Raw genomic sequence first — 27,459 nt, 5'->3', positions numbered from 1 at the left:
TTATTGTGCTTTCTTGTTTGTTATTCCGTTTGTTGCAGTGAAGTAGGCTTTGGAAAAACCATTAACTTCTTTCCCTGCATGTGGCTCTTCCCCATCTTTCTTCATTGGCTTTTTCCGGTATGTCTGTTGGTTGTGTACATGTTGGAGAGAGAAAGAGAAAAGACTCTTTTGATAAGACCTTGTCTATAATGTGACATATGGTCTAAAACAATGCATGATCTTCACTGGGTACTGAACTTTCTAGTTAGAATTCTTGTTTGTAATATGACAATTTTTAAGCTTTGGGTTAAAAATAATAATAGGGTAAAAACAAGACGGATGCATGAATTCCAACAATGAAAAGTTGTTTCTTTCGCCTTATCCACATCAGGTTAGTATTTATGTACTAAGTTTTATGGGATTAGCATTCAAATTATTCTGCATTAGTTGCTTACTTGGAAAGAATATGATTTTTTTGAACTTTTTAAAAAATCAAGGTACAAGTGACATACAACATTGTTAGTTCAGGTGTACAACATGATTTGATTTGTTGTATATATTGTGAAATGATCACAAAGTCTAGTTTACCATCACCACATATAGGTACAGAACTTTTTTGAGATGAGAACTTTTAACATCTCTTAGCAATTTTCAAATATGCAATACAGTATATTATTAACTGAAGTCACCATGCTGTATGTTACATCCCCATGACTTATTTAAGGATGCAATTTTTTGAAAAATACAATTCAAGTGAAAAAGTGCTGTTACTTTAAAAGTACTAGTACCTGGGATTGGCTTGATTTGCGTTCTCTCATATTCTTCCCACTTTTTTTTTTTTTTTTTTTTTAAAGCAATAGCATCAACAAGGGTCAAGACTGAAAAGCATACACTCAACTTTAAAGGACTAAGACTCTTTGAACCAGCAGGTAGGGCCACAGCTCTGAGCGCCACCGCCCCCTGCTGGGCTACCGATTCCCTTCACGTTTCAACACCAAGGTGATTGATTCCCTTAGCCTTCCTGCAACACTGAGCAATTTTTTGGGGGGCGGGTGGGGGGCGACAGGGCTGGGTGGTGGCTTTGTTTGGTTCTCTCAATGGTTATTTCTTTAGAAATTCTCAAAGGAAACTTTTATCTCTTACAAAAGACAAAGCCTTGCCAGTCCAGTTTCAGGAACACAAGAGCGGAAAAGCTGTCAGAAGTTCAGTTCCCACAGTTGTCCTCTGTGTAAAACCACTATGCATTTGCTGAAAGTCAACCCAAACTAAAAAATCAGCAAAGCAGGAGAAAATACAGTTGAATACAATTTCAAAAGTACTGTTTTGAATAAACTGTGTGTTCTCATTTTTCTTATGAAGCTTTCTGTTTCCGCAGCCCACAAAGGAGAGCAATTTAAAATCTACCACCACGTGAGGCCTGTGCTATTACCACGGCCATCAGTTCTCTTGTAACAGTCACTTTGAAATTGCATTTTGAAAATCTCTTCCACTGAAACTGTTAGTTAAAAAGAAAATGACACTTAAGAAAAAGTCAATGTGACCTTTCCATACTGGTTCGCCTTAAGATAATTTTTTTTTCCCCAAATAGTGAGTCTACACCGTAGCAGTAGATGACATGGAAACAGTTTTTTAATATTAAGTTCATTTAGTCCATGTTTTCATCCGTTCATACAGAATTCCTGGATCTGTGTTACTATACACAGTGTTTAACTTTCAGAGGGCAGACTTTGGTAGCATGGTGCAAATACATGATTTGAATGCATATTTTTGATAAAACTGTACGCATGCATTGAAAAACATCTAACAAAATGCCCACCAGACCATTAACAGTGGTTATCCTCTGAGGAGGAGGACACAGGGAGAGGAGTTAAAAATGCAGGTTTCACTTTGTACTGTGTACACCTCTGTTATTTGAATTTATCAACAAGCCTGTGCTACCATAATATTTAATTGGTAAAACTAAATACATAATGCAAAAGTGCACAGGCTAGTGTTTTACAGTTGAATATTTACCTGAACATAGAAGTTCAAGAACAGGATGACCAGCGTCAGCATATAAGAAGACTGGAAGATGAGACAGCCGAAGGGGAAGCCGCAGGGCCTCACGACAGCACTCATGGTGTGGGTGACGGTGAGCACGAACTGCACCTGCAGGGGCGGCAAGGGCGGAACCACTCTGCAGTCAGGCAGTGAGAAATCGACTACTCGTACTCCCTACATCTTGCAGGGGTAAAACAAACAAGACAACGCTGAAGCAGCCCACCGTCCTATCCAGAAATCTTGTTTGAAATTAGGAAGTGTATAAAATTGGCCATGATTAATTTTCTCCTGGAAAAATCACAGTTGAAATCATTCAGGTAAAAATGCTTTAACAACAGACATTAATTTCAAAAGTATTCACATGGACGTTTTAACACACAAGGTTTCACTCTTAACAGTCCATTTTTAGAGGAAAATAGGCAGCCTCATCACACACAGAAAAGCCTCTGACCTCCAGGGCTGGGACTGAGGCCATGCGGATGCTTCACACGGAGAAAAGCCGACAGAGGGATGACATACCAGCTGAGCCTGCGTGAGATACTTCTTCCACCAAAGATACTTGTGCATAGATGGAAACACCGAAAGGCCATAGTAGGTGTACATGAGGATGTGGATGAAACTGTTCAGGGTGGGTCCAAAGAAGCCTAGAAAAGTACAGTATGAATTACTGTTCTTCTAGAAAGTACGATCGTTCGTTGTCAAGTAATACTCTTCCTGTACATCATAACTGAGGACAAATAACAGTATGGCACTAACAAAATTCACCCTGATTCCTGTGCCATTATCCGGGGATTCACCCAAGGTCACCTAGATAGAGGGACTAACCTGGGGTAGGTTTTCAGTCAGTGTCAACCAAACAGGTAACTCCTGATTTGCACAGGCTTTGCTGTTTCTGTCATTACCACCATCCAATCAGGTGGCAGAATCTGAGGAAATGTCTTTGCTTTCGCTAAACCTCTGATGAGCCATTTTGATTGTAGAAAGAGCCTTCGTACATGGCTGAACAGGGTGCTAAAGAGTCAAGGAAAATGTACTGCTCTTCGTAGTTAAGTAAATAAAATCTACCTGGCAGGGACCTAGAGCCAGAAGATGCTGCAGAAGGTAAGAGAATACAGGGGAGAGAAAAGGTCCAGCGGGGTAAGAGGAGGCTGGGGCAGGGGAGAGACGGGCATATGGGACTTTCCCAGTAGCCAAGCCACCTCGTGGACTTCTGGAACAAAGAGTGTCTAAAATCCAGTTTTAGGATATTTCCTGTGCTGAGCTGTGCCGTGGAATTCCCCCGTCCCCCGCTGTCCCCTCATGAAATCTTCTGACATCAACGTGGGTGAATCGTGTTTCAGGAAACCAAGGAGCGAGGGCTGAGTTCTAGGTTGGGTCAACCAAGGGTCAAAAGGACTGAGCTGCAAGGGGTAAGGTGCCGGAGACGGAAACAAGGAACTCGTCATAAGGATGACATCAATCAGTGCAGGCAAGGGGCTCGGAATGGTGCCCAGCACAAAGCGAGCGCTATGCCTCTATGAGCTGTCAACCCTGTGGGACAGGAGACGGGCTGTGGAGCCAGAGGACCTCCTAATAGTTCTGTCCCCTTGGACATACTAGTTTGTAAACTTTGTTTCTCATCTGGAAAATAGGTATAGAGTAATTATCTCTTAAGAGTGCGATGCAGTTAAATGAGATAATACTCTATAAACTAAAAGGCACTGCACATATGTTGGTTAACTAATCAATTTAAATTCTCCTGCCTGGTTTCCCAATCCTGGATTAGCGAGCTAGACAGATCAATTCAAGTCAATGAATAAGAAACAAGAAGAACACCACCAGGAATCTAGCAAGTCCTCATACATGGGCTGGAATAGCTTGTCAGGGGCAGTGAATTTATATGAAAACACAAATATAGTTCCAGAGTGCCAGGCAGCACAATATTAGTGATGTTTCTTTACCAACCTGAGTTTTCATTTCCATCAATTAATAAAAAAGAGTAGTTGCTGACTTTTATAATATTCTAGCTTGGATAGAAATCATCACACACACACAATTCCTGTGAATGAAATACGATGTCTTTACGAAGTGATTATTCAAGACCAACTTTTAGATGCTTTAGTGAGTTATAAGTGAAACTTGATAATCGTAAAACATACTTAACCTTGACAACGGTCCTGCAGTACTGATTTCAGCCTATATTTTGATTACAGTGCAAGTCTGTTGTAATCCTAATAACCAAGACCGGAGTATGTCGGTCTAGGAGGCGTGTGAAGGCGTCCCTTTTCTCTTTGCTGCACCCCCAACAATGTTTCTTCACACTGGAGTTTAAATTTGCATCTTCACCGTCAATGATGTATTGCAAATACCCTTGGGGTTTTTTAAAACACCATCTCTACAAGCTTCTAAATCCTAGGACAAAATTATTTTGTTTTACCTGTTCTAATTTTTCACAGAATACTTTTAAATTCTTGGGTACATCCCTGGTGGCACAGTGGTTGAGAGTCTGCCTGCCAATGCAGGGGACACGGGTTCGAGCCCTGGTCTGGGAAGATCCCACATGCCGCGGAGCGACTGGGCCTGTGAGCCACAACAAGAGAGGCCGCGATAGTGAGAGGCCCACGCACCGCGATGAAGAGTGGCCCCCGCTTGCCGCAACTAGAGAAAGCCCTCACACAGAAACGAAGACCCCACACAGCCATAAATAAATAAAATAAATAAAATTAAAAAACAACAAGATAATATCAAATAGAAAAGTACTGTTCTCTCGAGCTCAGTGTTTCTCAAACTGCAGGTCATATAACCAACACTTCAATCAATTGTGAAATCAATATAGTGAGAGTTGTCATTAGCTTTTCGAAAAAGTGAGATCAATTTTCTTCCTTTTTTAAGTGCATCACAGGCCTTCCCTGGTGGCACAGTGGTTAAGACTCCGCCTGCCAACGCAGGGGACATGGGTTCGAGCCCTGGTCCGGGAAGATCCCACATGCCGCGGAGCAACTAGGCCCGTGCACCACAACTACTGAGCCTACGCTCTAGGGCCCGAGAGCCACAACTACTGAAGCCCACGCACCTAGAGCCCATGCTCTGCGAGAGAAGCCACTGCAATGAGAAGCACACACACCACAATGAAGAGCAGCCCCCACTCGCCACAACTAGAGAAAGCCTGCACGCAGCAACGAAGACCCAACGCAGCGAGAAATAAAGTGCATCACACAGAGCTGGGCTAAATACTGTTCCATGAAATTTGTTTCATACAAAATGTATACATATGAATGAGGGCATTGGGTTGTGATATAAAACGTGTTACTTATTGAGCTCTCAGTAAAAAAAAAAAAAGAAAATTGAAAGCCACTGCTCTGGTGGGTCACAGTGACGTGACTTTTTCAGAATGGAAAAACAAGCCCCCAAAGTTGACGTGACTCAACCTGTACCACAGCTAAGTGGTGACTGTGGAAGGTGCTGTATTTTTTACAGCTGCAGTTAATGAAGTAAAACTGCTCCAGCTGGGGTATGGGTTTCCGGCCATCAGGCGTTTGGTGCATGGAAAAGAAAACATTTTTAAAATTTATCGTAATACTCAAAGATTTTGCCAGGATCAAAGACAATAAACGAAACGGCCACTGGCAAAGCTGTGCTTCCCCGTGTGACAAGCAGGCTGGGCAGGGCCCAGTTCTCTCTCCTGATTGTGCAACGCTCAGTATGGGAGACACATCACATAGAACCGAAAAACTGACAACTTTACTTACTTTGCCCACAAGGTATCCAGTTCAAAACGCACCACCAGATGTTAAACATAGAGGCATGATGGTATACGTGAAGAAAGGTAATCTGACTGGTTTTTTTCCGCAACACAAAAAAAATCGTGTCCAGGAACTCTATTAATTTGGAGAAGTAGTACCACCATAACACTCTGGCTACCTGTACGAAATGTACAATGGGAAAAAGACAAGGTGAGGCATGCTGCCGCCCCGGTGCTGCCCGCCTCTGCGTTCCCCCCGTTTGTGCTTCACCAGCGCGCCCGGCTCCCAGGCTATCGAGAAAGCATCTCACCTGGCGTCTTTGCCTCCAGCTTTTCCTTATTCCCAGCAATCCAGCCCCCTCTGGTGAAAGGAATTCTCTTTCCAAAACACAGTAACTGATCAAGTTGCTCCTCTGCACCTACAGAACCAAGTCTATGATTCCTCGGTTGATACAGGTTCTCCGCGGGCCTGGGGGGCTGCTGTGTCCACTGTCCTCCTCCGAGCACACCCCCGGGCATCCTGTGTGCTGCTAAAGTGGTCGTTTCCTCTCCCAGGAGCCCTGCTGCCCCCATACGCCTCATTCTCACGCGTCTGGCACGCCTCCCCTACCCCACGTCTGGCATGCTCCTGTCATCCTATTGGCACTCCTCTCAAATGCCACCTTGCTCTGGAACGTGACCTCACCCCCCTATCTCAGGCTGAATCATCCCCTTCTTCATCTGTAGTCCCAAATTACTTTACGCCTCTATTATCAATAACCACAATCATGAACAAGTCTCCTTCCCACTAGGCTGTAAGTCACTCCGAGGCAGAGATGGTCTCCTTCACCTCCGCTCGGGGCTTGGCAGGTCGCTACTGTTGTTCCACTGATTTTGATTCTTCTCTGCTCCTTTATTGTTCATATTTTGTCCCTTAAACATCATGCTTCCCGAGAGCGGTCTAGGACGAACCCTTTCATGTCTCTTCCTCAGAAGAAAAGATGAAAAATCCAGGTGCTTCTCTGCCCTTCAACCCCCAGCCCCAGCAGGTCACAGCGAGGGCTTGCTTCCCTCCCAAGTCCCTCACACAGCCCCCATCGCAGGGAGGCGCTTGCATTGAAGGCACCGGGCTCTCAGCACTCACGGTTAAACAGAAGAGGAGACACTATATGAGGAGCTTTGAAATTAGAATTTAATGCTCTACTATTTACTTCCCATGAAGACAATCATAAGGTGTGCTGGCACCATCGTAAATGTTTGAGGGAATCATTAACCTTCAAAAATATTAAACCATAAGTAAACACATACATACAACAGTGGCTTTTAGAGAACTGTATGGTAGCCCAAAGCGTACTAGTCTGGGATAACAGAAATGAAACGGGTGTAGAGAAATCTATACATCTTACTTTTTGTATTACAGCTTTTGAAGATGTTTAAAAATGCTCATCTTTAAATTTTAATTAAAAGGTTTCTACCACCTCTTATTAATAACCCATGTTTTTCATTATGGAAATTTTCAAATATTCACAAATGCAGGAAGAGTAAGGAATGCAAACCCTCTGGTATCTATCCCTGAAGTTCAAAATTTTCAGTATGATTCCAATTTGTGGAATCAATTCTGTTTCCTACCACTTCTTTTTTGCGCAGGGGGAATGTAACATAAGCAAATACAAAGTATCAGTTTATAACAACTTCTAATAGATGGGGAGACTTGAACATAACCACCGAGACACTTATCTTTTTTTAAAAATTTTATTATTTTTTTATACAGCAGGTTCTTATTAGTTTTCTATTTTATACCTATTAGTGCATATATGTCAATCCCAGTCTCCCAATTCATCACACCACCACCACCCCCACCCCTTTCCCCCCGCTTGGTGTCCATACGTTTGTTCTCTACATCTGTGTCTCTATTTCTGCCTCACAAACCGGTTCATCTGTACCATTTTTCTAGATTCCACATGCATGCATTAATATACGATATTTTTCTCTTTCTTACTTCACTCTGTATATGACAGTCTCTAGGTCCATCCACATCTCTACAAATGACCCAATTTCGTTCCTTTTTATGGCTGAGTAATATTCCATTGTATACATGTACCACATCTTCTTTATCCACTCATCTGTCGATGGGCATTTAGGTTGCTTCCATGTCCTGGCTATTGTAAATAGTGCTGCAATGAACATTGGGGTGCATGTGTCTTTTTTTTTCTAATTTTTTATTTTATTTATTTATGGCTGTGTTGGGTTTTCGTTTCTGTGTGAGGGCTTTCTCTAGTTGCGGCAAGTGGGGGCCACTCTTCATCGCAGTGCGCGGGCCTCTCACTGTCGCAGCCTCTCTTGTTGCGGAGCACAGGCTCCAGACGCGCAGGCTCAGCAACTGTGGCTCACGGGCCTAGTCACTCCACAGCATGTGGGATCTTCCCAGACCAGGGCTCGAACCCGTGTCCCCTGCATTGGCAGGCAGATTCTGAACCACTGCGCCACCAGGGAAGCCCCCATGTGTCTTTCTGAATTATGGTTTTCTCTGGGTATATGCCCAGTAGTGGGATTGCTGGGTCATATGGTAATTCTATTTTTAGTTTTTTAAGGAACCTCCATACTGTTCTCCATAGTGGCTGTATCAATTTACATTCCCACCAACAGTGCAAGAGGGTTCCCTTTTCTCCACACCCTCTCCAGCATTTGTTGTTTGTAGATTTTCTGATGATGCCCATTCTAACTGGTGTGAGGTGATACCTCATTGTAGTTTTGATTTGCATTTCTCTAATAATTAGTGATGTTGAGCAGCCTTTCATGTGCTTCTTGGCCATCTGTATGTCTTCTTTGGAGAAATGTTGATTTAGGTCTTCTGCCCATTATTTGATTGGGTTGTTTTTTTTTAATATTGAGCTGCATGAGCTGTTTATATACTTTGGAGATTAATCCTTTGTCCCTTGATTCGTTTGCAAATATTTTCTCTCATTCTGAGGGGTGTCTTCTCCTCTTGTTTATAGTTTCCTTTGCCGTGCAAAAGCTTTTAAGTTTCATTAGGTGAGACACTATCTTATCTCTTATTTAATAAAATTAATGAATCTTTAATATCTTCTAATAGTCCGTCCACCTTCAAATCCACCTGATTTTCTCAAAAGTGTCTTTTTATTGGTTTGTTTAAATCAGGATCAGGGTCCAGCTTGCATTTATTTGATGTGGGTCTTAAGTTTCTTCTAATCAGTAACAGTTCCCTTTCCCTGCTCCCCTATTTTCTTTCATGTCCTTTCTTTCTTAAACTAGATCAGTTGTACAGAACTCCTAATATGGATTTGGATGACTGTTTCTTCCTCGTGTGGTTTAACTTGTTTCTGTACCCCCCACCCCCCCATTTTCTGTAAACAGCAATAAGGGTTAGAGGCTTAACTGGATTCAGGTTTAAGGTTTGGGGCAAGAATACAGTTGACCCTTGAACAACGCGGGGGTTAGGGCGCTGACCCTCTGCACATCAAAAATCTGTGTACAACTTACAGCCAGCCGTCTGTAGCGTGGTTCCTCCGCATCTGCGGGTTGTACAGTACTGTAGTATTTAGTACTGAAAAAAGTCTGCGTATAAGTGGACCAGCGTGATTCAAACCCACGTAGTTTAATGGTCAACCGTACTTCAGACGTGGTTCTGGGTACTTCCTATGGAATCACATCGAGAGGTACCTAACTTCCGATATTAAAATCAACAGTGAGTTTGGGTGTTAACAGCCTAATCTAATCATTATGAAGTGTCCATTCAACTTTGACCCATTACTTTCATCATTTACAGATGACTGCTGTCTAGGATCCATTACTTCACTAGAAGTTGCAAAATGGTGATTTTCAAATTCTCTTCATACTTATGCATTTTTCTCTTTATAGAGAAGAGCTCTTCCTCTTTAGTTATTTGGAAACTTACGTATGAAAGGCAAGATAAATGTTTGATTCTCATCCTTTAATTTTTTCGTCTAGAACTTCTAGGTGTTCTAGCAACCTTCAAAAGGTAACAATGAGGGGTTTTTTTTTAGTATCATTTTAGACTCGGTTTTTCATAAATTTAGTATGTCAGTGTTCCTTTTGATACTCAAACTGTCCCACCTTTAGCCGTGGGAGTCCCTTCAAGGTGGCTCCTACATCTTCTTGTCATGACCCTAGTGGTCTTGGGTAGCTTCCTTGCCCTGTCACAAGATGTCCTGGATTCTTCTCATATACATTTCCCACCCCAATCAGGAATCGGCCAACTCTCTAAGAATCCTAAACCCTTTTGGTGGATTACATTTAGCACAATTTTGGTATCATTGCTGGGCTGTCAGAGACTAACTAGGCCTTTCCTGTACACAGAGCTAAAAAACACATTTGTTTTTAGAAAGAATAAAGTTAATTCTGCTATTCCCAATTTGAATCTGTAATTACTGAGTTTTAGTTTCTTTTCTTCTATGTTTCAAATACTAGTTGTAATAATAGCATTATTATATAGCTTACCCTAAGTATACCTATAATAGTCTCACCACAAGCAATGCCAATATTTTTATTAATAACAGCAGCCCCCCAAGTTACTGAATGCTGTTAAGATGCATCTCACTTGGGATATGCAGTCAAAACACTGTTTTAAAGGCACTTGAAATAATTCTTCTTTGGGTGGTTATGTCAACACAACTTAATATGTGGGTATATTAATTTAGTTCATTTCCGAGATATCTGGGGGGAGGCTGCCTTGTCATCTTTTAAAATTTGTTTTATAATTATGTAAAAACACCAACTGGTTCTGAAATATAAGACAAGGTACGTTCAGAGAAGTCTAGCTTCCATCCCTATCCCCTCTGACCTGTTCCCTCCCCCAAAAGGAAACCATTTTGTTAGCTTTTGGTTTATTCTGCCATTGTTTCTTTTTAAAACCATAAGCAAATATACACATATTCCTATCATTTCTTGCCCACAAGGCACTGTACTGGAAGCACGGTCTGCGGGCTGCTCTTTTCCACTGAGCTACGTCCTGGAGATGATTCGGTAACAGGACAGCGGTCATCCTCATCCCACTTTGCAAAGGGACCCACTGTGTGGATGCACCATGGTTCATTCAGTCTGTCCCCCAAGTAAGCACTTCTATTAGGACGGGAGACCGTTTCTTATCTAACCCCAGCTTCCATCGTCGTATCTGGAAGGAGAAACGGTTACAGATGGTTGACTCACCCGGATATCGGCTTCCCCTGCACTGGTAAGGTCCTGACACTGTAAGTTGTAGCCTCCTTCCCAACTGGAGAGAATAAGCTGTCAAAGTAACAAGGGGAGAAAAAAAAGTCAATGTGAGACTTTGGACGAAAACTGAATTTCCCATTCATGTTTCTGATTGGCGTCTATTCAAGATTGAGTTCTTCCCAGAATGTTTGACTCGATCCTGTCCCCAAACACGTGATACCAAAGGATCTAATTCTTGCTGTTGAACTGATATCAGTGGTTACAATCCTTAGTTAATATAATTTACTTCTAACCTCCACATCCATCAAAAACAGAATTTAGCTATCATTTGAGTACCAAAATATTTTATGTAAGGAATTTATCTAATCATATGTTCTATAAATAAAATGTAGAAGTAAAATGTAAACAAATGTGAGGAAACTCCACTAAAATGTTAAAACTTTACATTGGCTTATATATAAATAGTTACTTGATCATCTCAGTAATTTTATGAATTATGTATTTACTACCATTTTACAGATGTGAAAACCAGGGCTCAGAAACATTCTTAAATCATTTTCTTCATTTTATTTACGCGATGTGGTAACCAGACATTTGTGCGATTATAACTGATTAACATCTGTTTTCCCCATTATGCTCAAAAAACAAAGTGCTCCATAAAGTCTACGCCTCCTTCTTTGCTCATCTTCGCACCTACACTTCCTTGCCCAATGACTGGCATGGAGAAAGTGCTCAATGACTATATGATGAATGGATTATTTGCTCACAATCATATGGAGAGATAGTGGTAGAACAATGATTGGATCCAGGTCTTCTAATTCCTTGTCTAGTATTCTTTCTACAACATCATAAGAAAATGACACACCATTGTAAAGCAATTATACTCCAATAAAGATGTTTAAAAAAAAAAAAAAAGAATATGAACTTTGTGGAAAATTCTACAGAAGAAGTTTTCTCCATTCTTTCCCACTATTACTAAGAAACTTAAAATTCTAGAATATAATATAAGGCCTTTGACTTTGATTTACATGAGATATTATATGTGAAAGCCTACAATTTTCTGTTGCTTTATCAGAACTGTATAAAGGTACAGAACTGTTACAATACACAAACAGAGCAGGGAGGGACAGATATTCATGAACTGAACAGTAAGAAGAGATGAACTACTAAGAACATTGGGAATGTTCTAGAACCTTTGCAAGTCTTTGCTCTACTATCCTTATTGACTTCTCTATCCTTCTAACAAAAACACCTTTCAGTTAACATCATGACAAGTACAGATTATCAGGGTAAGTGAATCTGGTGAAAGTAAAGGAGACTGACCTTTCCTGATGGGGTCTATTACAGATCAAGTCACCCCCCAGGTACCCCACAGCTTTACATGCTGGTTCTCAAAGGGGAACCCGTGACAGGCCACAGGGGATCTAGGAATACCTAGAAGTGCATGTAAGTTTTTGTGTGCCTTTTTCAAAATAAATTTCTTAACTTTGTAAAAAGATTAAAAACCCGTATGGAGGGGCTTCCCTGGTGGCGCAGCGGTTGAGAATCTGCCTGCCGATGCAGGGGACACGGGTTCGAGCCCTGGTCTGGGAAGATCCCACATGCCGCGGAGCAACTAGGCCCGTGAGCCACAGTTACTGAGCCTGCGCGTCTGGAGCCTGTGCTCCGCGACAAGAGAGGCCGCGATAGTGAGAGGCCCGCGCACCGCGATGAAGAGCGGCCCCCGCTTGCCGCAACTAGAGAAAGCCCTCGCACAGAAACGAAGACCCAACACAGCCAAAACTAAATAAATAAATAAGTAAATAATTTTTAAAAACCTGTCTGGTCAGGCTGTAGTTTTGCAGTCAGGGGCTCTAGTATCAACTTTGGGTAGTAACGATACAGAGGCGGGGAAGGACAGGCTGTATTCTGCTTTAGTCAGCTCTATCCAGGCTGTCCCCATCCCCATGGCACCTCTGTAGGACTATCTGACAAACTAAACGGCAGAAGTCAGCAATCAGGCTACGGGAGGCTCTAGCTGCTCACCTTGGACCCTTCCTAACGCCCTAGCTGGGCTGGCTGGCAGAAACCACCCAACCTACGTGTTGAAGAGAAGGAAAGCAGGCTGGCAAACAGGGTTAGCCTTAAGGAGGTGTGGACTAACTCGCTCCGAAATAGGATTAGGGTCCACTCCCCACGTCCACCACCTGAATCCACGCCGCTGGCGTCTGCTGACTGTAGCCCTGCAATCATCTCCTAAACGGACCCTCCGCTTCCATTCTTGCCCCCAACTCACTCTGAGTCCATTTTCCATGTAGCAGCCAGAATAACCTATTTAAAAAGGGAGATCCTGTCACTCCCCCATTAAAATCCTCCAGTGGCTTTTCATTACACTTAGAAGAGCAGCCAAATTCCTGACAAGGCCCGACGTAACCTGCCCCCAACCTGCCTCGTCTTCAATCGGTCCTCTGCCCACTGTCCTAGCTCCTAGCCACACGGCTCCCGCTCACGGGCCTCGAACGCCTCAAGGCCTCCACACTTGCCGATCCTCCTGCGCCGGCGCCTCCCCGGAGCTCTGGACGCCGGGCTTGCTCTCATCACCCAGCCTCAGCTCAAACATCACTTCCTCAGAGAGGCCGCCCCGCCCCGCCCATCGCTCCCTCTCGCACATGCAGAGGCTGTGCTCCAGAGCCTAGAACACAATCTGACACAGTGCAGGAACTCAACACATTTGTTGGAAGAGTGTTAGTCATTTTAGTGTCGCTTTCTGGCCTAAGCAAACATCTGGCCTGGACGTAACAAGTTAGCAAGGTTAAGGTAAGCTATCCTTTGACTAGAGTCTACCAAACATACCCCATAGCGTCAGAGAGAAGACCTTATGCCCTGAAAGCAGTTGCTGTTGGGAGACTAGGAGGCAATCAACCAACAGCAGTGATTTGGAACCAAGAGACGGAAGCCTGTGAAAAGAGAAGCACTGGACAAGCCAGAGTTAAAACTCGTAGCGGAGAATGAGCTCCATGCAGACGTTCTCCCTAAAAAAGACAAACCATGTGCCTGGCTGTTCAAACGCTGAGCCGTCGCCCCTGCTGACGGCGGCTGATGCTCACCCGGAGACCGACGAGGCCCTTCCGCGGGGACTGACTGCTACGCGCACTAGTCCGCGAACTCCTCAAGTACAGACACCGCGTCTGAACACCTCTGTGGCCCCTGCGCTGCCCCGAGCAGGTGCTCGCTGAATGCAGGCTGAACAGAACTGATTCATCCTTACACTCACGAGGGAGTGAAGTAGGACAGACATCGTATCTCCATTTGAAAGCGAAGCCGCCTGAGGTTCAGAGAGCCTAAGTAACTCCTCCAAAGTCGCAGAGAAAGTGAAAGGCTGACACTTGAATTTGGGTCTTCTGCCTCCACTGCACCGCGGCTTCCAGCAGGGATTAGAGCCTCCAATGCAGACAGATGGTCAGGCCGGCTCTCCTGATGCAGCTGCCACTTCTGAGAACCACTCAAGGAAGAGTAACTCTCCCTCTGTCATACAGGGAGAAACTAACTCCGTAAATTACCATCTTGCAAGCTTATCTAGTGAACTAAAATCTACCCAGAGAAACCTAAAATAGAAATTCCCCTTTTAGAGTCAGGTAAATTAGGGAGCACCTATGTGACATGATTTTAGAGCTGTCAGCATGGCTTTCCTGACCCCAGATTCTGTCTCCTGCACTCTGAGGCCTAAAATTCCATAATTAGAGTTTCATGACAGTCATTTTAGATAATGGTTATTAACCATTATTAGAATGGTGCATATTAGACTAATGTACAGATTAAACTCTATGGGTGAGATGGCCTGTATTTTAGGCAAGAATTTATTTTCGTTTAGAAGCCAAGGACACCAGGAAGACAGCTATACCTATGCCACTGTCAGCCATTTATAATTTATATGAATGAGTTTATCCTAACTTTTCCCCAAAAAGATTGTTCTGTTTTAGTTCTCTCTCTCAAGCACATTTATTTAACACTTTTCGATTTTCTCTTGTATTATAGTAAAATAACCTTTGGTTGTAATAGGCAGGGCAATCATTACTTGTTCTTTTTCTTGTGAAATTACTTAGGTTTGGCACGTTATAAAGGAGCAGGGAAGACATGATGTAATGTGGGGAGCCACAGCCGAGCTGGAATGTCACTCCAGGCCTCTGGAAGTCAGTCCTGAGGATACACAGTGACCCAAAGATGGGAGGAGTATCCTTTAAGGGAACGTATATTTGCATTTCGGTCAAACTAATTGCATTTGATATTTAACTTAAAAAACACTGTTACTCAATAGCTGTCTATGCTCAGGCAAATCAGGTTAACTTTTCTAAGCCTCAGTATCATAATCCATAAAAGAAGAAAACTATATATGATCTTTAAAGGCCCATTCAGACCTAAATTGTGATTTTAAATTACAATGAAAGACTAAGGACTAAAGAAATAGGTCTAAATTGGGATAAAAAAAAAATTCAAGTTAGAAACAAAGACTTGTAGGACTTTTGGAAAGAATAACATCAGATACTGGAACAGGTTCTTGAGATGTTAAAGAACAGTACTGATAGCAACCGTGGATAGTTCTAGAATGCCAGATGTAATTGCTTCTAAAAATCACTCGGTCACTGTTCTCCAGCTTTAGCTACACGAACACTTACCTCTGCCAGCATGTATGCGGAGAGAAGTGTGATTCCAAGATTGTACAAGGTGAGGATGCCCCTGAGGGAAAGAGCAGCTCTGCTCCTCATGTATTTGTTGCCCAGCCATATGCAAAGCAGGTACAAGACAGTGAGAGAAAAGGTAGGAAGGTAGGAGTCCAACATGAACCACCCTCTGACTCGAGAATCTGCAAAGAAACACACAGTGAGAATCCCGAGGGCACCCTGCACGCTCAGTTGGGAGACGCCGTCACGTGCGCTGTATTTGCTCACCCAAGTTCGACAGGGAACTGCAGGCCACAGCGTAAGCAAGCTGGGTCTGGGTTATAGTTCGGAAGAAGAAACCAGTGGGGGCTGGAATAGTTAAGGAGGGGTCCGTGGAGCAAACAGGGTTTAAGTTGAACGCTGAGTGACAGGGACAAGTAATAAAGGTGGGAAGTCACAATTCTTGAATGTCTAACTTCGGAACAGTTACCGTAGTTACTTTAACTCAATAAATATTAAGTATTATGCCATTTTATGGATGTAAAAACAGCTCCGAAAGCGTCCGCATTTGCAGAAGGCGCTCCGGTGGCTGGGAATTCACGCCCGACTCCCGTCCATTTTACCGTTCTGCTGCCTCCCGTGGAGAAGCTTTGGGTTGGCAGGAGAGCAGACACAATGAGAGTGTGTCCTAATTCCTGGAACCCACGCTCCCTGGAATTGGCTTAGGATCACTGTGCGTAAACCAGGCACAGCTGAGCGCTCGGCTGAGCCAAACAGAGCAGTGGGATTCCAGGAGGGCCAGCAGAAGCTGCAGGTGGCAGAGGCAGAGAGCCCTGGAGCTGAGGACTCAGAAGCGAGCGCAGAAAATCCAACCGAGGACCCAAACCCGATCGTGGACCAAAAGTACAAAGAGCCAGGCGGCAAGAACCTGGACAGAGGTGTCCCCCCTCTGTTCATCTAGGTTTTAAAATTTTAAAACCTAAATAAAACACACATAATAGATCTATAATATAGCAATTAGAAAATAACTGTAGGCACAAAACGATTTTTGTTCTCTGCTCCTTTTTGTGGCTTAAACAGAGAAAATGACTTGGCCCAGAATTACGACAACTGCATGCTGCTTTTGATCTCTGTAAACAGAGCTGTAGGAACTGGTTTCTCCCTCTTCCTGATCCCTCGGGCCCCCGCGGTCCCAGTTCCCCTCTCTGCTCCCTGCCACCCCATCTACCCCGAGCTTCTCTACACCCGCCATCCTACAGAGCACCATTCTGTGAGCAAAGTGCCTTCTCAAGCTCTGTCCCACCGCTTCTTCTGTAAACTTCTCCTTATTCTGACAGAGATAAAAAGGTAAGAGAGGAGCATTCACGCAACTAACAGATACTACCTTTTGCACAGCTGGCTCACAATTATCCGTCATAAATTTTGTGCGCTGTGCCACTTCCTAATGTCCCCTCCACATCCTACGTGCCACGTGGCCTAAAGCCTCCGTGTCCTTCAACCCCCAGATCGAGGTCCTGGCCTCTGAAGGAAGCCAATTCCCACTGCTCTTCCCTAACTACAGCTCATCATCTGCATGACAAAATAGTTATTTCACAATTTACATGTTGTCATGGCTATAATACTGTTATTATAATTAACATTTACTGAGCACTGATTTTGTGCCACACACAGTCCTAAAGCCTTGTGTATACATTAACGTCTTAAAAATTCTCAAAACAAGCTAATGATATAGGTGATATTATTTTTAACAGCTTTATGGAGGTGTAGTTGATAAAGTCCTGCACATATTTACTGTGTACAATTTGCTGAGTCTGGACATCTGCAAACCCCTGTGATGCCATCACCACAGGCGAGGTGATAGATAAATCCATCACATAGGTGGTACTATCTCCACTTTATGATTGAGAAAAATTGGGTAAAAAAGTTAAATAACTTGAACTAAACTGCCACCCTGCCTCTTGTTAATGGTATTAGGGGTTGAACTGTGTCCCCCAGAAAGATGTGTTCACGTCCTAACTCCTAGTATCTGTGAATACAACCTTATTTGGAAATAGGGCCTTTGCAGACGTAAGCCGGTTAAGATGAGGTCGTACTGGATTAGGGTGGGCGCTGCTCAGTGACCAGTGTCCGTCCTGACAAGGAGGGCAGACTGGCTCTCAAGGAGGGGAAGGCCACATGGAGACAGAGGCGGAGACGGAGCCACGCAGCCACAAGGCAACAGCAGAAAGCAGCAAGGGCCGAGGCATGAACGGGCTTCTCTGAAGCGCAGAGAGAGCAGGGCCCTGCCGACACCCTGACTTCCAGAGCCGTGGGAGAATAAACTGCTGCTGTTTCCAGCCGTACAGTCTGTGGGCTTTTGCTACGACAGCCCCAGAGACGAGCACGCATGGTCTACCTCCTTGCTCTCCGACTGCCTCAGAGGTGACGGTTCTACCTCCCAGCCACAGTGCACGCTCTGTGAGACCCGACTACGTCTTATGTTTCTACTCTGTCTCACTCGTAACTTATCGCCACTTAGTGCAGAGCTGACGGGAAGAGTCATTAAATGCGTATCAATCGACACACTGAGTCAAGCACGTTTAGCTAACACAGCGCCTGAGGCTGGCATTTTCTTTTGTCCCAGCCCTGTAAATGTTTGCCGCCGCTGTTGGGGAAGACCGTAACTGTTTCAACCAAAAGATGGGAGCAGATACTTATATCATTTATTATCTTTGGGGCTTGAGATGTTAGCTCTGCATCTGGGTCACGTATTTGCCTAGAACCGTCTCCCCTGATGGTACCAACGTGGTGTGGGTAAAGGCAGAAAAGGCTTGGGGACACCTGCCGGTTTAGCAGGAGGCCTGCCAGACAACTTAAGTTTGGGCCACTCCTCAAAGGGGAAGTGGGCACTTGATGACCTGGAGGCTAGACTCCCTGTCACTGTGGAGGTCACCTGATCCAGCTGTCAACTGTCAATCTCACAACCTCCTTGCTACAAAGGAAACTCCCACAAAAATGACCACAGCTGAGCAAACAACTGCAATCCATTCCTTAATTAATCCCCGTCCACAGTAATAATAAATAATCCCAGGTCACAGTGACCTTACCAATGGCAAAGTTCAGTGTGACCTTGGCTCAGAGACACTGATGGTTCTAGTACAAATGTCACGCAGAAAGCCTGTCACCCAGAAGCCCCGCATGCCTGTTAGAGCATCACGCCCTCGACGCTACCCGCTACAACGGTACAGCAGAGAACACGTCAAACAAAGCAGGTTACGAGCCACAGGTCCCACCCTGCCTGTAGGATCATCACAAGGATAAAATGCAAAACAAAACGAAAACCAAAGGCAATGTGAAAAAATATACATATATTTTAAAGCTCTGTACAATCAGTATCGTTTCACTAAAACTATATCAATAGTCGTTCACACAGGATGGTTTATGGAGCCTGTATGGAAAACTGGAGAGCGGTCTAAGTCATCTCTGTGTGATTCTGTTTAAAGATTTTGAGAAAGAGGAAAACGTCCTCACTTCCCTCCTCCTCCCACCCAATAATGCTGAGGAGAGAACCTGTAGATTTTCCAGCTTTGTGAACCAGCAAGGCTCAAGGGAAACAAAACATGCTGTTGAAAATTTATTCATTTATTTGCAAAATATAGTGTCTCACAGGTTCCTAGAACCGTAATACACCCTGGAGATAACAGTCACGGATCCTGCCCTCGTGGGAGAAAGAGCTATGAATAAAGCGTATGAAGGAAATCCAGAGAGGCTGAAGTACAGCATAACGAGAGGCTTTCGATTTGCCACTCTCGAGGGCAAACCTCTGCCATCCTGGTCAGGGAGAGCCTATCGGAGAAGGTAGCGTTCAAGCCGGCACCTGACGTATGCGGAGGAGCTGACTACACTGGGGAGGGGGAGGACCCAGCGGGAGGAAGAGCATCTGAACGACTTTCACGTGTCGAGGAAACGAGAGACGTCTAGAGCAGCACTGGTGTCGGGGAGGCAGCTGCGGCTGCACAGTACAGGGCTGCGTGGTCCACCATGAGGAACTGGGTTTTCATCCTGAGGACGCCGGAAGGTGCTGGGGAGTGCTAAGCTAGAGTACCGCATTCTACAATTTAGGCTTCTAAAGTATCATAGCAGCTGGCGCTTAACAGATGATGAGAAAGGGGCAGACGCATGAGGACGCCCTGTAGTGGCCTGAGTGACCGGTGATGGAGGAACCGTCGGGACACTCGGATGGCGGAGCTGAGGAGCCCCACCCCGTGGCCCTGGGCAGACGAAGCCCACACATCTTTAGAGGGAGCGGACCAGGACGGGTAAGGGCAGAAGGACTGCATGTGACTGTGCACGTGAGGAGGTGGGAGGAGGATGGGCGGAAGGGGGAGAGGAAGCAGCAGACCTGGAAGGAAGGGTACTGCCACCGTGGCGCCCAGAGGCAAGGAGCGCACAGCACTCTGTTCCTGCTCCCGGAGCTTGAATCCCAGGAGAGGCTGAGCAGGAGGCAGGGGGCGCCTCTGCATGTTCTGGGAGGAGGACATCGAAGGTGAGGGCGGGTAAGTCCCTCCATGCCAAGTACCATTTTCAAGACACCAGAAAGGACAGCATCCTCTGCTCTCACTAAACCAGGTTCCTTCCACATTAAGTTCTCAAGCAGCTCACTCACCCCGAGGTCCAAACATATTGTCCAAAAAGGCATTGATTTCATCATCAAAGGCCTTTAGATGCTCCTGAAAAGACAAAGAAAAAATGATTTAAGTGGGTGTTTTTGGAATCTCTCAAAATGAACCACTGCCAACAACATGAGGTTGACAGACTCTCCAAGGGTCCTGGCCTTGAGGACTTTTGACTGCAGAGACTTAAGGAAAGTGGACCAGTAAACGCAGCCTCACCTTCACAAGCTTGTAAGGATTTGGAAGGAAACAATTCCTCTTTCATTTTCTTAGGCAAGAGGAGTCCTGGAAGACAGGTTTGGTACCTTTAGACACTGAAGGGTTACTGACCATCCCATTTCCCTTGACAATGCTTTTAGAGGTGTAAGCTTTTCCATAAGCAACTTCTATTGCTGCAATTAACAGGGGTTGTGTGCAAGCAATAGGGGAAGTCTACACCTGTGTTACATAACATAATTATTAAATGAAAATTCATCTGAACTGTATTTCCCAAAGCTGAATGTAAAGCCATTAAGACGACGTTTTTCAAGTAAGGAAATTAAGCACTATAGCTATTTTTCCCATTACCTTTATGTTTTGTTTGTTTTCAAAACATTTTCAGTACCTTAGCATCTATTTAATGTTACAGTAGATATAGCGTCACTAGGGTATCCCAGATTAACTACCACCACTTTAACTGGATTCAGGTTGGGACTGGAGAGTTTCTGCTAAGAATCTTAATGCTGATAAACTGGCTGCTGGCTCTTGACTTGGCTCCTCTTCACGCTGGTCTGACACTATAACCTCTCAAAATACCTGCTCAGGTGTTCCCTACCCCTGCTGCTAAGGTCTAGAGCCCCTCCCTCAAGCAAAGGTAGGAAAAGATGGATCACTGCACAGTGCTCTTAGGAAAGGGATCTGTGAGGAGGATTTTGGGCGAGTGGACCGGTGCCTGACTACGTGTGAGTTTCCTGGACGGCCCTCAGGAAGTCTGTACAGAACATTCTCCATAATCAGTAGCTGGAGTGCAGTCAAAAGCATCTTACTCTCAAAGAAAACATAGGTGCAGAAGAGGAGAATTGAGTTCCTGCCATCTGTAAAGAAGATGTGCACGTTGGTGATTGGCACGTACAGTTTGCATCTGTCCCTTATTCATGTCATTGATCCGAAGAGAAATGTCAAGGAAACTTAGGTCTCTGGGTACCTTAGGAAGCTCGGGAAGGAGGATAACGACGAAAGCCTAGCATTTATTAGCACCCACGACTTGTTGACCAGTGTATTAGGACCTTTATTATTTCGTCATATCCCTATGAAAAGTATCTGGGTTAAACCAAGTTTGGAAGGTTTTAAACAGTGTCTTTACCTTTGGTTTCCATAATGGACATCTTGGGAGACCTCCAGATTGGAGAAAGGTCAACTACCTAACATCTCAGTGTGACAGAATTTTATTTGTGTTGCCGTTAGAATAGGGCAGATCTGTCCAGAGGCCTCTCATTCCTGAGCAAAGAATGTTAACCTCACTGATGTTCCCACCCTCATGACAGACACCAATAAAATCTTCATTGCCACATCTACCCACAACATTTAAACTTTTCCAATTTGTTTGCTAGGGTTCAAAATCCATCTTCCAACATCTGTCGAGCTAAGAAAACTCTAAAGGTCACAAAGCTCATATTATTTCTATTATCTTGCAGAAATTTAGTCACAGTGGAGAAAAACAGAAACAAAAGTTAAGAGGGGAAGACATGAAGAGAAAATAAGAGAATGAAAGATGAATACGAATGAATTCTTTCAGTCATTAATTTACTGATTCATTAACTGATTTTCTGGACATTACTATGTACCAGCACCATGTTAGATGCTGAAACATGAAGTCAAATGAGGCATGGTCCTTATCTTCAGATAGGGTAACAGGCAAGTAATCAGTAATTACGGGCCAGCTTTTTTAAGGAGGATGAGAGGGGTTTACGGGGACGTGCTGTAAGAAGGGAGAGAAAGAAAGTATTATTCAGCCATAAAAACAAGGAAATCCTGCTATTTGCGACAATGCGGATGGACCTTGAGGGCATTATGCTAAGTGAATAAATAAGTAAGAGAAAAACAAATACTGTATGATCTCACTTATGTATGGACTTTAAAAGAAACAAAACCAAAAAAACCAAACTCATAGATACAGAGAACAGATTGGTGGTTGCCAGAGGTAGGGGCTGGGGGATAGGAGAAACGGGTGAAGGGGGTCAAAAGGTACAAATTCAGTTATAAAAAAAATTAAGTCAGGGGGATGCAATGTGCAGCATGGTGACTACAGATGATAACACTGTACTGCATATTTGAAAGTTGCTAAGAGAGTAGATCTAAAAAGTTCTCATCACAAGAAACAAATTGTAACTGTGAGGTGATGGATACTAACTAGACTTATTGCGGCGCTCATTTTGCAATATACACAATTACCAAATCATTATACTGTACACCTGAAACAAAAGAAAAGACAGGAGATATCATGGAAATCTCTTAAAGAGAGAAGCCTTCCAGGAAGAGCTGCTGCTTTGCTGAGTTTTGAAAGACTCTAGGACGTCGCCTAGATGGAGAAGGAGGGAAGGATCAGCAAATATACGGAGACATGACTCACTTGGGAAATGCTTATGGCCAGGGTCTCTAGTGACCTATCTGACAGAAATAAAGCCAAGGCTGGGAAGGTCAGAAACCTGAAAACAATTACCTCTTTGGTTCTGGGTTATTTAATAGTTAGTGAGGATGTAGTCTAAAGAGACAATGATGAGAGGACATCAGAAGAACAAATCAGAGTTCACCCTGGGTCAGTATAAGGTAAGAGAAAGTACGGAGTTGGGGTAGCGTCAGCCAACTAAGGACGAACTGTTAGCAAAGGATGAGAGCAGAGCGTGGGTAATGAGCTCCCAGTCGTACCCTGGGTCCTACGTATGGTAAATGCTGAAGCGTGCTGGACACTCTCTCAGGTGACCCCTAGGAGCTGAGAAAAACCAACTACCAGCAGCACTTCATTCATTCAACCCACATTTCTGAACAGCTATTATGTACATAATACTTTGTCAGACACAAGAAGAAAAAAGGGATGGAGTGCTTGCCTCAAGAGCTTACAGACAAACTGGTAAGTGAGACACGGAGAAGGGCAGACACCCAACAGCTGAGGAGGAGGAGATACACAGAGCGGCCACAGTGACAGAAGATACCACGCGAGTGAGGACCTAAGGTGGGTTTTTAAACATGGTTAGAATTTGGATTAGGAGAGGGGAATAGTTCTGCCCTTAGACCTGGGCAAGATGGCTGCCGCCTGCACCCCACACTTTAGAGGGCCCCACTCTGGTCACCCTTTGGCTATTCCCCTCCACACAGGAAAAGAATCCTCTCAGCCAGGGAAACGCCTGCCCGTGGCCATAGCTTCCCCCTCCGGACTGTGTTCCAAGTTCCCCAGGCCACAGAATTCTCTGCCAAAGAATAATTCTCTGAGCTCACATCCAAAACAACTTTAGCGATTTCTCCTTGCCCGTGTAATAAAGCCCACGTTCCATGACTTTGAATTCAATTTGTGCCTGTGTATAGCAACAGATGAAGCATGGGAAGATTGGGAGCAGGTAGGGCCTTATTTAAAGGTGTATCGCTGACTGCCGACCACAGATGATGAGAATGTAAGATGGTACAACCACACTGGAAAACGGTTTAGCAGTTTGGTAAAAACATAAATATTCACCTACCATATGATCCAGCATGCCACTTCTAGGCCACCCAAAAGAAAAAAAAAGCACGTATCCATGCAGAGACTCATATACAAATACTCAGGGCAGGTGAATGGGTAAACAAACTGTGATATAACCACACAATGAAACACTACTCAGCAACATAAAGGAATGAACTACTGATGCACACGCAACATGGATGAATCTCAAAATTATGATGTTGCGGTAAAGCTAGACCAAAAAAAAAGAATACACACTCTGTTTCCATTTATTTTCTGGCCTTTCATGTAAAAAGTTATCTATGTGATAGAAAATCAGTGGTTGCCTGGGGACTGCAGGGGAGAGGAGCAGAATATCCTTCAAATATGAGGGTGAAATAAGGACATTTTCATACACACATAAGTGAGAGAATCTGTAGCATCAGAACTGCACCGCAAGGTATGCTCAAGATGTTCTTTAAGGAACAATCTAGAGGGAAATGGTTCCATATGGAAAGTAGCATTTACGGAAAGGAATAAAGAGCATCAGAAATGTATCTTTCTGGGCTTCCCTGGTGGCACAGTGGTTAAGAATCTGCCTGCCAATGCAGAGGACATGGGTTCAAGCCCTGGTCCGGGAAGATCCCACATGCCGCGGAGCAACTAAGCCCGTGCGCCACAACTACTGACTCTGCGCTCTAGAGCCCATGAGCCACAACTACTGAGCCCACGTGCCACAACTACTGAAGCCCCATGCGCCTAGAGCCCGTGCTCCACAACAAAGAGAAGCCCCTGCTCGCCGCAACTAGAGAAAGCCCGCGCCCAGCAACGAAGACCCAATGCAGCCAAAAATAAATAAATTAGAAAAAAGAAATGTATCTTTCTGATCAAAGAGCCCTAACCCAGAGCAAGCTAACCTCCACCCACCTCATCACGTCCACTGCAACTGCCATCATCACCTCCCACACCCTGCGTATCCCACCCCAGGAGCAGTGCTGTGTACCACCCAGTGATGTCCTGCGTCTGCCCCTTGTTCTACTGCCAGAAGGAACACCACTTGGGGGTAGCCGGGACCCATCAGAGGCAGACCCACTGGGCTGACTTCTTATGGAAAGGTGAGATGGTCCTCCCAGCCATGTGACATGCATCTCTCAGCACAGGTGGACTGGATCACCATGCCCTCCTGCCTCTGTTACCATTTTCTGAGAGTACCTGGGACACAGGAGAGACGTGAGGGGCACACCTAATTTTTGGCCACCACAGTGATGACTGAGACTCAACATAAATCAGGGGCATCTCCAACAGGAGGCCACTTCCTGGTCTGTTCTCGAAGGTGTGAACTCTGATTGCTGCGGGCACTGCCCCAGCCCGAACACCTTGACGGCTCAGACTTTCCTCTGCAAAGGCCGTCTTGCCATCGGATGAGAATCGCTATCACCATGACTCAGGGCCGTTCCACAGAAGCCAAGCCAGGAAGCAAGGCGGAAATAAACCTGCCACCAGAGCTCTGCCTGTGCGTCCCCTGGTCTCTAAGTGCTCTCTAAACCAGATGCCGGGTTCCTCTCTTCCTTTCCTTCTCCCCCGTCCTTTCCTTCTTCATGTTCCTTGTTCCTCTTCTCACCTTCCCTCCCCCTCCCCTTCTTCCTCTTTCCTCCCTCCTTCACTCATCCCTTCTTCACATTCCTTCAGTGTTGTTTTAGGCAGTTATGGTTTTTAGTATTTATCACGGGCATTATGTTGTATAAAAATCCAATGATTCTAGCTCTTGGGTTGGTCCTATTTTGTTGACGTAGTTTTACACGACATTTTTTTTTTAAATTAATTTATTTATTTTTGGCTGTGTTGGGTCTTCGTTTCTGCGCGAGGGCTTTCTCTAGTGGTGGCAAGCGGGGGCCACTCTTCATCGCGGTGCGCGGGCCTCTCACTATCGCGGCCTCCCCTGCTGCGGAGCATAGGCTCCAGACGCGCAGGCTCAGCAATTGTGACTCACGGGGCCAGCCGCTCCGTGGCATGTGGGATCCTCCCAGACCAGGGCTCGAACCCGCGTCCCCCGCATTAGCAGGCAGACCCCCAACCACCGCGCCACCAGGGAAGCCCCTACACGACATTTTAAGTAAACTTATTCAGTCAGAATAGTTACCTATTTTCCATGACCAACCCCCTTCCCTCACTGCTTTTTAAAATGAGCAAAAGCCATTAAGTTTATGAAACAGTGTGTTAAGTTGGAAGAAGACACAGTATCCAAATCTTTACTTTTTTTTTTTTTTTAATATTTCAGAGAAAACTAAATCTGAAGTGTTCGATGACAGCAGGTCAGGAAATGGGATCTGACAGCTCAGGTTAACCAGACATGACTCTGAAAATCTCAGGGGCGAGGGACAGACTAGAGCCCCGTCCCACAGTGAGGCCTCTCTCCTGTTCCCCGGGCTCGGGATGGCTGTCAAACACTGAAACCCCTTTTGCAGGCCCCTGAGGGATTGCTCCCAGCCAGTCGCCCATGTGTTTGAAGAATGGAAATGTGTTCACATTTGTGAACGATTCTGAGAGGTTTGGAGGACGGCTGAAAGCAGACGTGATAAAATCTTCGCCTTTCATGCAGCTGAGTTCCCACAATGTCACTCACGCATATTTTACACTGATCCCCCCAAACTGCCCTGAAGAGGCCCACCCACTCAACACCTACCTTCCACTACCATACCCTGGAGGGAGCAGCTGACTATGGTAGGCTGAGGGGAGGCATGAGGTAGGGAACTCTTATTCGTTTATGGGAACTCTAAATCGTTATAAAAATTACTCCATAGAACAAATAATGAGACTGAAACTAAGTCAGCTGATGAAGAATCTGGGGGAACATTTGTAATTTGATTGCCACATATTAAGGTAGATATAAATGAACTAATAACCACAATGGTGAGTAATAATAATAGCTCCTGTTTTTCAAACACTTAATATATGCCAGGTATTTGATGTATATTAGCTAAAATTTTCACAATAGCCATGCAAGTTAGGTATTTCCCCCAATTTACAGGGGTGGAAACAGACTGAGCTCAAGAGTGGACCTGGGGACTTCCCTGGTGGCGCAGTGGTTAAGACTCCACTCCGCCTGCCAATGCAGGGGACACGGGTTCGAGCCCTGGTCCGGGAAGATCCCACATGCTGCAGAGCAACTAAGCCCATGCGCCACAACTACTGAGCCTGCGCTCTAGAGCCTGCGAGCCACAACTACTGAAGCCCGCGCGCCTAGAGCCCGTGCTGCACAAGAGAAGCCGCCGCAGTGAGAAGCCCGTGCACCGCAACGAAGAGCAGCCCCCGCTCGTCACAACTAGAGAAAGCCCGTGCGCAGCAACGAAGACCCAATGCAGCCAAAATAGATAAATAAATAAAATATTTTTTTTAAAAAGAGTGGATCTGTTGTGTTTAACTTGAACTAAGTCTGGTAACAAGTGACCAGTGTTTTCACACCACTGGGGGGAAAGGTGTCTGAGCTGGACCGACGGGCTCTTTGTGGAGCTCCCGCTGCTGCTTGTGCTGGGACGTATTTCGGGACACCAAGCTGATGAAGAAAGCAGGGGTTGATGGTATTTGCAT

At 44.8% G+C, this 27,459-nt stretch overlaps 1 protein-coding gene across 1 annotated transcript; it reads right to left on the bottom strand.

The window, feature by feature from the left end:
- ELOVL2 (ELOVL fatty acid elongase 2) lies at positions 1-27,459 on the bottom strand. Its single transcript, XM_068559233.1, has 9 exons — positions 27,334-27,459; positions 25,084-25,302; positions 20,195-20,258; positions 15,565-15,752; positions 10,907-10,984; positions 5,748-5,919; positions 2,539-2,663; positions 1,993-2,127; positions 1-123 (listed from the first exon to the last, which is right to left on the bottom strand). The coding sequence occupies exons 1-9, from the start codon at positions 27,457-27,459 to the stop codon at positions 1-3; spliced, it is 1,230 nt and encodes a 409-aa protein (XP_068415334.1).

The sequence above is a fragment of the Eschrichtius robustus genome, chromosome 12, assembly GCF_028021215.1.
Source record: "Eschrichtius robustus isolate mEscRob2 chromosome 12, mEscRob2.pri, whole genome shotgun sequence".
Taxonomy (NCBI): Eukaryota; Metazoa; Chordata; class Mammalia; order Artiodactyla; family Eschrichtiidae; genus Eschrichtius; species Eschrichtius robustus.
The sequence above is the reverse complement of the archived record's forward strand: the minus strand, read 5'-3'. Positions and strand labels throughout refer to the sequence as shown.

Coding starts and splice junctions, on each gene's coding strand:
- ELOVL2 (XM_068559233.1), bottom strand. CDS start 27,459: ATGCAAATACCATCAACCCCTGCTTTCTTCATCAGCTTGGTGTCCCGA. Junction 25,303..27,333: donor AGACACCTTTCCCCCCAGTG/GTGTGAAAACAC, acceptor TCATGGTGATAG/CGATTCTCATCCGATGGCAA. Junction 5,920..10,906: donor CAGGGGAAGCCGATATCCGG/GTGAGTCAACCA, acceptor CATTTCGTACAG/GTAGCCAGAGTGTTATGGTG.